Below are 17500 nucleotides of genomic sequence, written 5' to 3'. Positions count from 1 at the left end.
TTGTTTGTTGCAGGCGTCCGTTACAATGCTGAGAAAAAGAAGGTGGGGAATTACTACACAACCCCGATCTACAGGTGAGCACAACACTGCACATTACTACACAACCCCGATCTACAGAGGAGCACGGCACTGCACATTACTACACAACCCCGATCTACAGGGGAGCACGGCACTGCACATTACTACACAACCCCGATCTACAGAGGAGCACGACACTGCACATTACTACACAACCCCGATCTACAGAGGAGCACGACACTGCACATTACTACACAACCCCGATCTTCAGAGGAGCACGGCACTGCACATTACTACACAACCCGATCTACAGGGGAGCACGGCTCTCTCTCACTCCTCTCACACTCTCTCTCACTCCTCTCTTTCTCTCCTCTCTTTCACTCCTCTCTCTCTCTCTATCTCACTCTCACTCCTCACTCTTCTCTCTCAATCCTCTGTCTCTCACTCTCTGTCACTCCCCCCTCTCTCTCTCCTCTGTTTCTCACTCCTCTGTCTCTCACTCTGTCTCACTGCTCTAACTCCTTTGTCACTCTCTCTCTCTCACTCTCTCTCACTCCTCTGTCGCAGGTTCCGGATGAAGTGCCACCTGTGTGTGAATTACATCGAGATGCAGACCGACCCGGCGAGCTGCGACTACGTCATCGTGAGCGGAGCGCAACGCAAAGAGGAGCGCTGGGACATGAAGGACAACGAGCAGATACTGACCACAGGTACAGCACTGACCCCTCCGACCCACACACACACACACACAGAGAGGAACAATGAGCAGATACTGACTACAGGTACAGCACTGACCCCTCCGACACACAGAGAGGAACAACGAGCAGATACTGACCACAGGTACAGCACTGACCCCTCCGACCCGACACACACACACACACAGAGAGGAACAACGAGCAGATACTGACCACAGGTACAGCACTGACCCCTCCGACCCGACACACACACACACACAGAGGAACAACGAGCAGATACTGACCACAGGTACAGCACTGACCCCTCCGACCCACACACACACACACACAGAGAGGAACAATGAGCAGATACTGACTACAGGTACAGCACTGACCCCTCCGACACACAGAGAGGAACAACGAGCAGATACTGACCACAGGTACAGCACTGACCCCTCCGACCCGACACACACACACACACAGAGAGGAACAACGAGCAGATACTGACCACAGGTACAGCACTGACCCCTCCGACCCGACACACACACACACACAGAGGAACAACGAGCAGATACTGACCACAGGTACAGCACTGACCCCTCCGACCCACACACACACACACACACAGAGGAACAACGAGCAGATACTGACCACAGGTACAGCACTGACCCCTCCGACCCACACACACACACACACAGAGAGGAACAACGAGCAGATACTGACCACAGGTACAGCACTGACCCCTCCGACCCGACACACACACACACACAGAGAGGAACAACGAGCAGATACTGACCACAGGTACAGCACTGACCCCTCCGACCCGACACACACACACACACAGAGAGGAACAACGAGCAGATACTGACCACAGGTACAGCACTGACCCCTCCGACCCGACACACACACATACACACAGAGAGGAACAACGAGCAGATACTGACCACAGGTACAGCACTGACCCCTCCGACCCACACACACACACACACACAGAGGAACAACGAGCAGATACTGACCACAGGTACAGCACTGACCCCTCCGACCCACACACACACACACACACACACAGAGAGGAACAACGAGCAGATACTGACCACAGGTACAGCACTGACCCCTCCGACCCACACACACACACACACACACACACACAGAGAGGAACAACGAGCAGATACTGACCACAGGTACAGCACTGACCCCTCCGACCCACACACACACACACACACACACACACAGAGAGGAACAATGAGCAGATACTGACCACAGGTACAGCACTGACCCCTCCGACCCGACACACACACACACAGAGAGGAACAACGAGCAGATACTGACCACAGGTACAGCACTGACCCCTCCGACACACACACACACACACACACAGAGAGGAACAACGAGCAGATACTGACCACAGGTACAGCACTGACCCCTCCGACACACACACACACACACACACAGAGGAACAACGAGCAGATACTGACCACAGGTACAGCACTGACCCCTCCGACACACACACACACACACAGAGAGGAACAACGAGCAGATACTGACCACAGGTACAGCACTGACCCCTCCGACACACAGAGAGGAACAACGAGCAGATACTGACCACAGGTACAGCACTGACCCCTCCGACCCGACACACACACACACACACACACACACAGAGGAACAACGAGCAGATACTGACCACAGGTACAGCACTGACCCCTCCGACACACACACACACACACACACACAGAGGGACAACGAGCAGATACTGACCACAGGTACAGCACTGACCCCTCCGACACACAGAGAGGAACAACGAGCAGATACTGACCACAGGTACAGCACTGACCCCTCCGACCCGACACACACACACACACACACACACACAGAGGAACAACGAGCAGATACTGACCACAGGTACAGCACTGACCCCTCCGACCCACACACACACACACACACACACACACAGAGAGGAACAACGAGCAGATACTGACCACAGGTACAGCACTGACCCCTCCGACCCGACCCACACACACACACACACAGAGAGGGACAACGAGCAGATACTGACCACAGGTACAGCACTGACCCCTCCGACACACAGAGAGGAACAACGAGCAGATACTGACCACAGGTACAGCACTGACCCCTCCGACCCGACACACACACACACACACACACACACACAGAGGAACAACGAGCAGATACTGACCACAGGTACAGCACTGACCCCTCCGACCCCCACACACACACAGAGAGGAACAACGAGCAGATACTGACCACAGGTACAGCACTGACCCCTCCGACCCGACACACACACACACAGAGAGGAACAACGAGCAGATACTGACCACAGGTACAGCACTGACCCCTCCGACACACACACACACACAGAGAGGAACAACGAGCAGATACTGACCACAGGTACAGCACTGACCCCTCCGACCCACACACACACACAGAGAGGAACAACGAGCAGATACTGACCACAGGTACAGCACTGACCCCTCCGACCCGACACACACACACACAGAGAGGAACAACGAGCAGATACTGACCACAGGTACAGCACTGACCCCTCCGACACACACACACACACACAGAGAGGAACAACGAGCAGATACTGACCACAGGTACAGCACTGACCCCTCGTCCCCCTCTCTCTCAGAGCACAGTGAGAAGGAGAAGCTGGAGACAGACCCCATGTTCAAGCTGGAGCACGGCTCTCAGGACCGGGGGAAGCTGCAGCGCGCCCTGCCCTCCCTCTCACACATCCAGGAGAAGCAGGAGGCCTGGAGAGACGACTTCCAGCTGAACAGCGCTCTGCGCAGGAAGTTCAGGGTGAGGGGGAGAGGATGCTGCGACGAGCCACAGTACCAACGGACATGCACGTGTGCTCACTCCATCTCTCTCTCTCTCTCTCTCTCTCTGTCAGGATGAGAAGAAGGTGATAAAGGAGGAGAGTGAGAGGGACGGGGCTCTGCTCAGTAAAGCCTGTCTGTCCATCCCGCTGGTGAAAGAGACTGAGGATGACAAGAGACTGGCCAGCCTGCTCACCCTGCACAGCGCAGACTGTGAGTCTCTGAAATCTGTATCCCCTGAACCCCCCTGACACCCCCTGAACCCCCCTGACACCCCCTGAACCCCCCTGACACCCCCTGAACCCCCCTGACACCCCCTGAACCCCCCTGACACCCTGCACCCTGACACACACTGCTCACTGTGTGTCCCTCGCTGTGTCTGTGTGTCCCTCGCTATGTCTGTGTGTCCCTCGCTGTGTCTGCGTGTCCCTCGCTGTGTCTGTGTGTCCCTCACTCTGTCTGCGTGTCCCTCGCTGTGTCTGTGTGTCCCTCACTCTGTCTGCGTGTCCCTCGCTGTGTCTGCGTGTCCCTTGCTGTGTCTGCGTGTCCCTCGCTGTGTCTGCGTGTCCCTCGCCGTGTCTGCGTGTCCCTCGCCGTGTCTGCGTGTCCCTCGCTGTGTCTGCGTGTCCCTCGCCGTGTCTGCGTGTCCCTCACTGTGTCTGTGTGTCCCTCACTGTGTCTGTCTGTCTCTCCCCCTCAGCGTACGAGGACAGGCAGCGGTTGAAGCGGAGAGAGATCTCGGCTCGCTCCTGGTTTCCTTCCCCCGTCGCAGACCGAGCCTCGGACACGCTGAAGAGACTGGGGCTGACCCTGGGCTCCACCTCGGCCCCCTCGCTGGGCTTCACAGCGCTGCCTGTCAGCAAGGGACTGGGGATCGTGCGCAGGAGATCAGCGGGGAGCGATATCACCGCTGCACAGGAACCAGAGGCATCCCTGGGGGTCAGAGAGAGCGACACACCTCGGGGGAATGACATCACCGACGCACCGGGGGGTGGGGGAACCCCATTCGACAGCGCACAGGCACAGACCCCCAGTGCAGAGACCCAGGCAGGGGGCTGTTTTGCGGGAGAGGCTGAGCCGTGCACCGCCCTCCCCCTCACCTCTCTGGTGGCAGACTACTGGGGCTCCAGCTCCGAGTCAGAGTCCTGAGAGAGGAGACTGAGGAGGGGACAGTGAACTGGACTGTCTGCCTGTCCAAATAAACTGAGCATCTCGGAGACTTCACAACAACAGCAGAACAATGTGTTATTTGCATCCGGGTTTGGTAAATATGAGGAATAAATCATTGAAACGGGAAGCTCTGCTTTGTGGCAGTTATTTCATCTCAAAACGAGAGAAACAGATTCACGTAAACCAGTTAGAAACCAGGTCAATATACAGAGGCTGTGACGACACCGTGAAGGTGTGACTAGCAGAACACTTTGTGTTCTTCACTGATAATCCAGCAAGGAGGCCAGGAGCACCGCGGGCTGCTCCCACGCTGTACAGCCGCTGGAAATGTTTGAGACGCGATCATTTCTGATCAGCTGAAGACGTGGAATCGTGATGCGGGGGTATTAGCGCCCTCTGGTGGAATTAATTAGGTTGACAACATGAATGACTAAAATCTAATCTTGTTGCAACTTCATAATACAAAGGTTAACAATGCTTAGGGTCGGTCTGATTCCTCTAAATGAGAATGTGTGCGTGTGTGTGTGTGTGTGTGTGCGTGTGTCAGTGTCTAGAGTGTATTTGTCAGTGTTCGTGGGTGTGTGGGCAGGTTTATAGCGCTTGCTGGGTCAAAAAAGTCTCCACAAGGAAGGAAAGTCTGACAAAACCTACCTTATGAAGACACAGGCCAAGTCCTTGTCGTGGTTAAACAGATATTTTAAAACCTCCACAGGTGACCACGCCCCTCCCAAGTACACCTCCACAGGTGACCACGCCCCTCCCAAGTACACCTCCACAGGTGACCACGCCCTTCCCAAGTACACCTCCACGGGTGACCACGCCCCCTCCCAAGTACACATCCACAGGTGACCACGCCCCGCGCAGGTAGATCGGAAAGATGGCGGCCGGGGTAACACGGTGAGTTTGAGCTCCGTAACTTTCTCGTGGTTTTTAATGTGTTTGTTTCGGTTGGGAGGGTGCAGAGAGAGCATGCATGTGGTAAGCTGGTCTTTGCATATTCTGCACACGACGGAGATTGACTCGATGGCTTGGTCAGCCACACTTTATCTCGGTTTAAATGATTATGCGTTGTTTATGTACGATGTCATTGGAAATGTGGGTCTAAGAGTCAGGGGCCCGCTTTTTAATTGAAGTGGCATTAACTGTGCAAAACAAACCAGGAAACGCTGCAGATACAAATAGATATATAATCTCCTCGTGGTGTAACTCTTGTGATTTTGTGGTGTGTGTTTTTTTTTCAGGTAAAATCCTAGATTCCCTGTTTCTTCTGGTGTGCAGCCTTGGCGTGATTCACACACACGAGGAGAAGGATTCCGAGTCTCGGTAAGGCACAGAATGATCTATTCCATTCTAGTTGTGTGTTATTGATCATATTAATAATAATGATAATAATAATAATATTCTCTAAGGAATAGGAACAGATGGAGAAACGCGCGGGACACATTTCAAACGGGTGCATCTTATTAGATGAAGCAACAGCAGTCATGATTATTGATACTAAAAAGATGATTGTTATTAATTGGTCCAGCCTGCTCGCTTGTTCTCTCTCTCGATGTCTCGAAGGAACACGCGAGGCGCTGTGTATTCTGCAGAGAGGACGGTGAGGTGCGGTCGAATCCACGCAGTCCAGGGAAGTAAATGATAACGATACTCAAAGCGGATTGCTTTTACCGATGGACTGGATACGATGTAACTGGAGAGTCTGGGTAGAAATGACGCGACTTTAAAAATATAAACGGACTGCCCGTTCAACGAGGATTCACGATTAAAGTTACACACCCCGCTGCACAGAGACTGTGTGAACTAGCATTGCTGTCGATTCTGTGTGTGTCTTTCAGTGCCGAGATGCGTCCTCCTCATCCTCATCACCGCTGCCCGTCTGAGTGCACGCCGACCCGGGATCGATCTGCGAGCCCCTCTCGATGTTGTCATGGTAAGAGAGAGATGTTATTTTGTTGTAATCTGCTTCACGGTGTGCTCTCGCTAAACGCTTGAAAGTCGACGGGGCCCGACGTGCACGATCTGGCGCTGTAACTGAAACACAGTGACGTGGTCAGTGTTTGTGTTGACCTGTTTGCTCGCTTGTGCGTCACTTTGACAGCTGTGTGATGTTTTATTTTCGCTCTTGTTTCCAGGATAGACACGCGCGGTTCTGCAGCGCCGCTCCTGCCTCTGCCCGCTTCTGGAGTCTCGGGGTCGGAACACGCAGCTGGATTCCCGGGCTGGTTTTGTTTTTGTCGAGTCGTTGCTCATCTCAAAGCCCAGCCGTGCCTCGGAGTGTTTCTGCAGGATTGTGTGTGTGTTGCTATGGTGATTGTGAGCAGTGTTTGACTTTGCAAATAAAGATTGTATATCGATTATTTTTTGGCATGTTTTCATTTCCAGCTTTCTATTCAAGTTGTCTGCAGCTCTTGTCTCGACCCCCCCACCCCCGTAAAGAGGTGTGTTTTTTGGCAGGTGAATATAATAATAAGAAAGAAAGAAAGAAATTATTAGCAGACGTCCTTATCCAGGGCGACTTACAATTGTTACAAGATATCTCATTATTTTTACATACAATTACCCATTTATACAGTTGGATTTTTACTGGAGCAATCTAGGTAAAGTACCTTGCTCAAGGGTACAGCAGCAGTGTCCCCACCGGGGATTGAACCCTCTGGTCAAGACTCTTGACCACTACTCCACACTGCTGCCAATATGTCCCGCACAGTCAGTCTCTGACAAACCATCTGATCGCGGCTTCCTTAGACCACAGTGTGGATTATGTACCCTAGCGGCCAAAAATTCACACTGCGGTATAGAAAAGGAGCCATGTCTGGCTCTTCCAAATGTCTTTGGTTAAGTATTTTGGCGGGAAAATGTGGCTCTGTGAAAGCAGGACCCGCATCTGCAGTGCCCAACACACCATGTGATAGCGACTCCCCTCACAGGAAACCGCGATCGCATGGTTTGTCAGAGACTGCCCGGCCAGTCACGCTAAGGAATGAAGGAGGCGAGGCAGCGGATACACAGGGGGTGAACTTTAATAACATGCAGGACAGAATCCAATAACAGAGAGTATCAAAAAACACAATGAACAGCAAACACGGGCACTGCAGCGGAATCAACCACAAGAACACGTTCACACAACGACAGTCCTGCTGAAAGAACCACAAGCGACTTGCAGAAACAGCAGCGAGCGATTCAATGCGCTGCTGCTGCCGGGAGGGTCGCGTCTCCACGGGAAGCACAGTCTCACCCTGCTGGCTCCGTCACCGGGCTTCACCTAAAAACAAGAAAACGCGTTAGTGACACGCAAGAGCAACGGAGGCGAGTCTCAGACACGAGTCCTGCTGCACAGGAGGCAGTGAAACGGCTTGCAACACAGCGATCACACACACAGCACAGCAGCCGCTCTGCGCTACAGCGCCTCGCATTACACCAGTACGGGGTCCGGACACTCACCCCGAGGAAAGAAACGTCTTGAGAACACAAGCCACGTCCCGCAAAGACTGCTGCTGCTGCTGCTGGCAACGCAGCAAACACGGTATAGTGTGTGAGAGCGCAGCGCAGCGGCGTGTTTCAAAGAGATTACACAAACACGCGCATTTTAATTTACAAACATCCCTTAACTCAATACGAGCATTGCATTTGAGAGTACAGCGCCCTCTGCAGGTCACTGGATGAAAAAAAAACAAGACTCACCGTGACGTCACTGGAGGCTCCACAATCCGATCGCGCCAGACTTCAGCAAACACAGCGGCTCTCGTTCCTTAGAAAAAAAACCACAACAGAAAAAGGACCGAACTGTAAATCTGTATATATAACTGTGACTGATGCTGCTTCAGTAAGACGCACCCGTTTGAAATGTGTCCCGTGTGTTGTATAAACACGCTCAATTTAACAATCACACCACATACAACGAATGTAATAACTTGCATTGCAAAATGACGACTATAAACACGCGTGGCACATTGTAAGAGTGCAGCTGCGTGTGCGTGAACTGAGTGGACTGCAGCTCATTCCTGATAAAACAACACCTGGCAATTCCAACCCCCTTCCTCATGATCTGTAAATGTCCTGTGAAGCATTGTAAAGAGAGTGTGTGACTCTATAGAGGAGACGCTCCGCACACAGCGTGCATTGTAAAGAGAGTGTGTGTGACTCTATAGAGGAGACGCTCCGCACACAGCGTGCATTGTAAAGAGTGTGTGTGTGACTCTATAGAGGAGAGAGGAGACGCTGCATTGTAAAGAACACGATCAAATGAAGACCAGCCCAGATAGGACACTACACCTGGCTCAGTTACATTCAGTAGATCTCAGAGACAATGAGGCTTCAGTCTCAGAGAGCACCTCTGTGACAACCCATGCCCCCCCCGTCTCAACCTGCTTCCTTTGGGACTCGGGTGAAAGGATGGGGTGCTGGTTTGGGATGGGAGAGACTCGGGTGAAAGGCTGGGGTGCTGGTTTGGGATGGGAGAGGAGAGACTCGGGTGAAAGGATGGGGCGCTGGTTTGGGAGAGGAGAGACTCGGGTGAAAGGATGGGGTGCTGGTTTGGGATGGGAGAGGAGAGACTCGGGTGAAAGGATGGGGCGCTGGTTTGGGAGAGGAGAGACTCGGGTGAAAGGATGGGGCGCTGGTTTGGGATGGGAGAGGAGAGACTCGGGTGAAAGGATGGGGTGCTGGTTTGGGAGAGACTTGGGTGAAAGGATGGGGCGCTGGTTTGGGATGGGAGAGACTCGGGTGAAAGGATGGGGTGCTGGTTTGGGATGGGAGAGGAGAGACTCGGGTGAAAGGATGGGGCGCTGGTTTGGGAGAGGAGAGACTCGGGTGAAAGGATGGGGCGCTGGTTTGGGAGAGACTCGGGTGAAAGGATGGGGCGCTGGTTTGGGATGGGAGAGACTCGGGTGAAAGGATGGGGTGCTGGTTTGGGATGGGAGAGACTCGGGTGAAAGGATGGGGTGCTGGTTTGGGATGGGAGAGACTCGGGTGAAAGGATGGGGTGCTGGTTTGGGATGGGAGAGACTCGGGTGAAAGGATGGGGCGCTGGTTTGGGATGGGAGAGACTCGGGTGAAAGGATGGGGTGCTGGTTTGGGATGGGAGAGGAGAGACTCGGGTGAAAGGATGGGGCGCTGGTTTGGGAGAGGAGAGACTCGGGTGAAAGGATGGGGCGCTGGTTTGGGATGGGAGAGGAGAGACTCGGGTGAAAGGATGGGGTGCTGGTTTGGGAGAGACTTGGGTGAAAGGATGGGGCGCTGGTTTGGGATGGGAGAGACTCGGGTGAAAGGATGGGGTGCTGGTTTGGGATGGGAGAGGAGAGACTCGGGTGAAAGGATGGGGCGCTGGTTTGGGAGAGGAGAGACTCGGGTGAAAGGATGGGGCGCTGGTTTGGGAGAGACTCGGGTGAAAGGATGGGGCGCTGGTTTGGGATGGGAGAGACTCGGGTGAAAGGATGGGGTGCTGGTTTGGGATGGGAGAGACTCGGGTGAAAGGATGGGGTGCTGGTTTGGGATGGGAGAGACTCGGGTGAAAGGATGGGGTGCTGGTTTGGGATGGGAGAGACTCGGGTGAAAGGATGGGGTGCTGGTTTGGGATGGGAGAGACTCGGGTGAAAGGATGGGGTGCTGGTTTGGGAGAGACTTGGGTGAAAGGATGGGGTGCTGGTTTGGGATGGGAGAGACTCGGGTGAAAGGATGGGGCGCTGGTTTGGGATGGGAGAGACTCGGGTGAAAGGATGGGGTGCTGGTTTGGGAGAGGAGAGACTCGGGTGAAAGGATGGGGTGCTGGTTTGGGATGGGAGAGGAGAGACTCGGGTGAAAGGATGGGGCGCTGGTTTGGGAGAGGAGAGACTCGGGTGAAAGGATGGGGTGCTGGTTTGGGATGGGAGAGCCTGAGAAATAAACAGCAAGATGACAAGGTTCTGAATGAAGCTGTAAAAGCACATGTGATCGACTCACTGACACTATCGTTACTTACAGGAGGATTGTTTAAAAACACACACATTGATTTATTATTATTGCACATCAATAACACACAACTAGAATGGAATAGAACATTCTGTGCCTTACCGAGACTCGGAATCATTCTCCTCGTGTGTGTGAATCACGCCAAGGCTGCACACCAGAAGAAACAGGGAATCTGGGATTTTACCTGAAAAAAAAAACACACACCACAAAATCACAAGAGTTACAGCACGAGGAGATTATATATCTATTTGTATCTGCAGCGTTTCCTGGTTTGTTTTGCGCAGTTAATGCCACTTCAATTAAAAAGCGGGCCCCTGACTCTTAGACCCACATTTCCAATGACATCGTACATAAACAACGCATAATCATTTAAACCGAGATAAAGTGTGGCTGACCAAGCCATCGAGTCAATCTCCGTCGTGTGCAGAATATGCATAGACCAGACCCCAGAAACAGCGCCTCTTCTTTCAAACAAAACCTTTGTTGTCCATTGGAAAGAAAAAGAGAAAATCGGGCCCCTGTTTGTTAAAGTTTTGGAAAGCGTTTCGACGCTGGGTTGTTTTTACAGGTACGGAAGCGCGTCAAACAATACGAGCTCTTCAGAAATAATAACAAGAAAGAAACACAAAATAATTTAAATAAAAAAGTTCACACAATGTGGAGTCGTGTTTCTAAAAAGATTATAAAACAAACTAAAGGAAGCTTTAAAAAGCGACTCGTTCCAAGTCTGAAACTTAATACTGGAACTCAAGCGCAAAGACAGTTTGGACTGGACTGGTTTTGCATTATGTTTTTTAAATCTTGAATACAAGCAATTTGTTTAAACAAACATTTCTAAATATAAAAAGTGAATCTCAGCTGACCACATGCATGCTCTCTCTGCACCCTCCCAACCGAAACAAACACATTAAAAACCACGAGAAAGTTACGGAGCTCAAACTCACCGTGTTACCCCGGCCGCCATCTTTCCGATCTACCTGCGCGGGGCGTGGTCACCTGTGGAGGTGTACTTGGGAGGGGGCGTGGTCACCTGTGGAGGTGTACTTGGGAGGGGCGTGGTCACCTGTGGAGGTGTACTTGGGAGGGGCGTGGTCACCTGCGACACACCTGAGGGCGTGGTTACGGAACACGCCGCTTCGGGATGGTTTGGGGTTTTCCTTTCCAGAGGTAAAAGGGCCCCGCTTTTACAATTAGCTATGTCATGTTAAATGAACCTACCCCTTTGAACTGTTTTGGGGTATCGCCTAAAAACGACGATACCCCAAAACGCCGACGCGGTAGAGAACGAAGCCCGAGAAACTCACGCCTGTCTGCCGCGGGTATTGGAACAGAATGCTGGACTCGAACCCGCGACAGAGAGGTGAGGCTGAGCGGACTGCAGCTCCAGGCAAAGCACGGGAAGCTGTGCTCAGTCCGCTAAGCCAACCGCGCCGACAAGCGCCAGAGCGGCTTTGAACTCGTTTCAATGTCCCGGGTGGCGCGTTTGGAATTGCATCCGAACAGCTTTTCAATTTGAACAATCACACATCCTGAATTCATGCTGCGGCTGTTTTTTGTCTTGTGTTTGTTAAATCTCCCTACACAAGCCGGGTGAGTGGCCGCGCTCCGGCTCTCCACAGCAGTCCAGAGAGGATGGCGTTGCTGTCTGCCGGTCTGCACTCGCGGCTCAGCGGATCCGGCTCTCTCCTCATCCTCGACCGTGTTTCACTGCGTCTCGAGTTCACAGCGCGGCTTTCATTACCATGACGTTTTATTGAAACGCCTTCTCTCATTATTATTATTATTTTCCTTTATGAAATGGCTACATACATTATTTTTTTTAGAAATCCTCCAGATCTCTTTTGATTAAACAGCCTGCTATAGAAACAGGCTTACTGTCTTACTGTGCTGGCGCGGGGGTTGTGAAGCAGAAAGGATAAAGCAAAGAGATACTTCTGCGAGTCCGCAGAACAATCCTGGGATTCATCATCATCCTAGTAATAATAATAATAAACACATCGCTTTCAAGTGTTCAGATAAATCACACAGCCTTACACCCGGACCACCACCGCGGCTTCGCATCCAGCCTGCAGGATAGCCGAGCGGTAGCGCGCCGGCACACCGACACGCAGCAGCGCCGCTTCGTATCCAGGACGCGTCGGGTCGATTAAAATCCGTCTCTGCTGCCCCTAGTATAATTATATATGTTATATTGACAAAACTTTTGCATCACCTAGGATTCAGACATAATATAATAAAAACTACATGAACATAATTTAGATCTTTTATTTAACATCATGTCATCAATGAAACCTCACAATGAAACCGCAAAAAGTCAACCGGAAGCCATAATAGCAGTACCGTAGTGTTTCATTTTTTTTGTCAGTTTCTCGTGAAGTATCTGGGAAACTCCAAAGCGGTGTGCAATTCAATATGCTAACGTGACATTATTCAGCAGCTTTCATTCCACTTTATTCTACAAGGCGCTGCACATCTGTTGGCTCTCTCTCTCTCTCTGTGCGTGCGTGCGTGCGTGACGCTGCATGTGTTCTGTCTTGTAAAGCGATGGTGGTCCACTCTGAAAGGCGCTATATAAAATAAAGATTGATTGACTGACATGTGAAACATGCCTGCCGCGTGTTTGGACGGCTCCTTACTGTGACAGACTCTGTTTGATTCTCTGATCTCAACCCTCTGCTCTTCAGAAGTCCTTTTTATAGAATCGAAATCATTACAGGAAAAGACAGAAGGAGGAATTCAATGCACTTTTCTTTCACCCTTTATTGTATTTCAATCAGCAGCTAAAGCAAGCGTGAAGCTCAGTCAGGTTAGGAGTTAAGACTGAGCATCGAGGCTCACGGACGCAGCATGTGCTGTGCCAGCCTCTCTGTGTGTGCAGACACGCACCCCGACACAGGAACGCTGTACCCCCAAGAGTGTCTGCCAAGCCTGGGGTTCAGTCAACAGACAACCCAAGTCCTGTGAGGGAGGGAGGGAGGGAGGGAGGGAGGGAGGGAGGAGGGTCTCAGTCCTTGTTCTGTGCTGTGAGTGAGGGAGGGGAGGGATGGATAGAGTGAGGGAAGGTGGAGAGAGATGAGGGGAGGGAGGGAGGAGGGTCTCAGTCCTTGTTCTGTGCTGTGAGTGAGGGAGGGGAGGGATGGATAGAGTGAGGGAAGGAGGAGAGAGATGAGGGGAGGGAGGGAGAGAGGAGAGGGGAGGGGAAGGTGGGAGAGAGGAGAGGGGAGGGGAGGGAGGGAGAGAGGAGGGTCTCAGTCCTTCTTGTTCTGTGCTGTGAGTGCTTCGGCATGTCGTGCGAATGTCTCAGCAACCAGCAGGGGGAACACCAGAGCAGCATCTGCATAGACCTGAAACACAGAAAGAGAGCTTTACAATGCTTCCCTATGCTTTACCAGACCTCTCTGTGCTTTACAATGCTTCCCTATGCTTTACCAGACCTCTCTGTGCTTTACAATGCTTCCCTATGCTTTACCATACCTCTCTGTGCTTTACAATGCTTCCCTATGCTTTACCAGACCTCTCTGTGCTTTACAATGCTTCCCTGTGCTTTACCAGACCTCTCTGTGCTTTACAATGCTTCCCTATGCTTTACCAGACCTCTCTGTGCTTTACAATGCTTCCCTATGCTTTACCAGACCTCTCTGTGCTTTACAATGCTTCCCTATGCTTTACCAGACCTCTCTGTGCTTTACAATGCTTCCCTATGCTTTACCAGACCTCTCTGTGCTTTACAATGCTTCCCTATGCTTTACCAGACCTCTCTGTGCTTTACAATGCTTCCCTATGCTTTACCAGACCTCTCTGTGCTTTACAAGGCTTCCCTATGCTTTACCGACCTCTCTGTACTTTACAATGCTTCCCTGTGCTTTACCAGACCTCTCTGTGCTTTACAATGCTTCCCTATGCTTTACCAGACCTCTCTGTGCTTTACAATGCTTCCCTATGCTTTACCAGACCTCTCTGTGCTTTACAATGCTTCCCTATGCTTTACCACACCTCTCTGTGCTTTACAATGCTTCCCTATGCTTTACCAGACCTCTCTGTGCTTTACAATGCTTGCCTATGCTTTACCAGACCTCTCTGTGCTTTACAATGCTTCCCTATGCTTTACCAGACCTCTCTGTCCTTTACAATGCTTCCCTATGCTTTACCAGACCTCTCTGTGCTTTACAATGCTTCCCTATGCTTTACCAGACCTCTCTGTGCTTTACAATGCTTCCCTATGCTTTACCAGACCTCTCTGTGCTTTACAATGCTTCCCTATGCTTTACCAGACCTCTCTGTGCTTTACAATGCTTCCCTATGCTTTACCACACCTCTCTGTGCTTTACAATGCTTCCCTATGCTTTACCAGACCTCTCTGTGCTTTACAATGCTTGCCTATGCTTTACCAGACCTCTCTGTGCTTTACAATGCTTCCCTATGCTTTACCAGACCTCTCTGTCCTTTACAATGCTTCCCTATGCTTTACCAGACCTCTCTGTGCTTTACAATGCTTCCCTATGCTTTACCAGACCTCTCTGTGCTTTACAATGCTTCCCTATGCTTTACCAGACCTCTCTGTACTTTACAATGCTTCCCTGTGCTTTACCAGACCTCTCTGTGCTTTACAATGCTTCCCTATGCTTTACCAGACCTCTCTGTGCTTTACAATGCTTCCCTATGCTTTACCAGACCTCTCTGTGCTTTACAATGCTTCCCTATGCTTTACCACACCTCTCTGTGCTTTACAATGCTTCCCTATGCTTTACCAGACCTCTCTGTGCTTTACAATGCTTGCCTATGCTTTACCAGACCTCTCTGTGCTTTACAATGCTTCCCTATGCTTTACCAGACCTCTCTGTGCTTTACAATGCTTCCCTATGCTTTACCAGACCTCTCTGTGCTTTACAATGCTTCCCTATGCTTTACCACACCTCTCTGTGCTTTACAATGCTTCCCTATGCTTTACCAGACCTCTCTGTGCTTTACAATGCTTGCCTATGCTTTACCAGACCTCTCTGTGCTTTACAATGCTTCCCTATGCTTTACCAGACCTCTCTGTCCTTTACAATGCTTCCCTATGCTTTACCAGACCTCTCTGTGCTTTACAATGCTTCCCTATGCTTTACCAGACCTCTCTGTGCTTTACAATGCTTCCCTATGCTTTACCAGACCTCTCTGTGCTTTACAATGCTTCCCTATGCTTTACCAGACCTCTCTGTGCTTTACAATGCTTGCCTATGCTTCAGCATGCTTGCGCTGTGTTTTCTCACACTGTGCTATGGGAGTCTCTGCTGTGCATCGTGTACCTTGACAGGTGTGGCGTCGGCGCGGATCTTGCCCCAGGACACGGCTTCGTCCGGCCGCGCCCCCGAGTCAGAGCCGTCGAACTCCTGCCCCGTGTTCACGAAGACCGCGAAGTCAGCGCCGTTCCGCTGCGGGACACGAGAGAGAGAGAGAGAGAGAGAGAGAGAGAGAGAGAGAGAGAGAGAGAGAGAGAGAGAGAGAGAGAGAGAGAGAGAGAGAGAGAGAGAGAGAGAGAGAGAGAGAGAAATCAGCGCCGTTCCGCTGCGGGACACGAGATGTTTGAAGTGGCGAGTGTGTCAGTGAAACTGCAGCGAACAGAGCCGATAAGAGTAACAAACGTTTTTTCCTGGATTAATGTCAATCGCATATTTTTTCCGAGATTTAACAAAAGAAAGTCCAGATTTAGCTAAATACATCAATGGTAACAAACACAGTGTTAAAAGTGGGAGTGTAAGCGCAGCTCTGCAGCATACAATGCCAAATCAGACACGTCAATGGGCATGCAGGGCTTGCATGTGAAGAGCTACGCACACCGGACGCGAGCCTGCCAATCCAAAATAATTCAAACTACTGATTTAAATGGAGTAATGCACAACACAAGCGAGGCGAGTGGCGTGAATGAAGCGATTACCACAGAAATAAATTTTAAAAACCTACATCGATGAGAATTTAATTATTAAAGTCGGAAAATCTAATGCTCTTCATGATGCCAGTGTCTGTGGTTATAAAGACATTAAAAAGGACGCTCATGTCAGGAAACAGCAGAACAATTGGAAATGGATGGCGTGTCTCTCTCTCTTTATTTCACCTTCATTTTAATCAAAGTGACGGGGAGCGCCACACACTGGTGTCATTTCTAGACTAGATTTTAAATGTTGAATTTGTGATACGCGGATGTATTTAGCTAAATGTGGACTTTTTTTGTGGTTAAGGAAATAATTCGCAATTTACACGAAATCGGGGGAAAATAGCGGTTAAAATATAAAGTTATGGTCTAACGTTTTAATATGGGGGGGGGGGGCGCGACAAAATGTATGCTAAAAAAGGGGGGGGCGGGCATGTAAAGACTTTGCGCAGCGCTTCTGTTCAGCTCCCATCTGTGTGGTGTGTAAAAGTGTGTTGAGTGTTTCTTGCAGTATCCAGGCTGGCCGCGCTCAGCCCCACACTGTCTGTATTACCATGAGGTTAGCGTTGCAGATGTGATGCTTGATCAGCCCTCCTCCCAGAATCACCATCCCTGTGCGTCTGGCAAACACAGCATGAGAGTTCAGCTTCCGGATATCTGGAGCGCAAACACAGAGACCGTCATCACTGACACACGCACACGCACGCATGCATGCACGCACTGTCATCACTGACACACACACGCACGCACGCACTGTCATCACTGACACACACACGCACGCACGCACACACTGTCATCACTGACACACACACACTGTCATCACTGACACACACACGCACGCACACACACACTGTCATCACTGACACACGCACGCACGCACGCACGCACTGTCATCACTGACACACACGCACGCACACACGCACACACACACT

The 17500-nt window shown here is 51.1% G+C and overlaps 2 protein-coding genes across 5 annotated transcripts in view; one reads left to right on the top strand and one right to left on the bottom strand.

Moving 5' to 3' along the window:
• The window catches only part of LOC117968851 (probable splicing factor YJU2B), a 12468-nt gene extending 5400 nt beyond the window's left edge, over positions 1-7068 (top strand). For 3 of the 4 annotated variants that reach the window (XM_059007989.1, XM_059007990.1, XM_059007988.1), the window contains exons 6-13: positions 14-74; positions 586-728; positions 3346-3518; positions 3613-3751; positions 4239-5605; positions 5950-6031; positions 6272-6641; positions 6844-7068. In XM_059007989.1, the coding sequence (XP_058863972.1) occupies positions 14-74; positions 586-728; positions 3346-3518; positions 3613-3751; positions 4239-4687 (965 nt within the window). In that variant the 3' untranslated portion in view covers positions 4688-5605; positions 5950-6031; positions 6272-6641; positions 6844-7068. The remainder of the gene's footprint in view (positions 1-13; positions 75-585; positions 729-3345; positions 3519-3612; positions 3752-4238; positions 5606-5949; positions 6032-6271; positions 6642-6843) is intronic. The other variant, XM_059007991.1, reaches the window with a different exon arrangement.
• A 645-nt stretch (positions 7069-7713) lies between these two features.
• On the bottom strand, positions 7714-17227 carry LOC117401939 (deoxyhypusine synthase-like; the record flags this gene model as incomplete). The annotated part of the gene is given in 6 exon segments (XM_059008160.1): positions 7714-7973; positions 8393-8459; positions 10760-10841; positions 11602-14001; positions 15946-16071; positions 17122-17227. Coding segments are annotated over 3 exon segments (328 nt in total), but the record flags the coding sequence as incomplete, so codon positions are not given.
• Between the last annotated feature and the right edge of the window lie 273 nt (positions 17228-17500).

Source organism: Acipenser ruthenus, chromosome 36 (genome assembly GCF_902713425.1).
Source record: "Acipenser ruthenus chromosome 36, fAciRut3.2 maternal haplotype, whole genome shotgun sequence".
Lineage (NCBI taxonomy): Eukaryota > Metazoa > Chordata > Actinopteri > Acipenseriformes > Acipenseridae > Acipenser > Acipenser ruthenus.
This window is presented reverse-complemented; position numbering and strand designations above follow the sequence as displayed.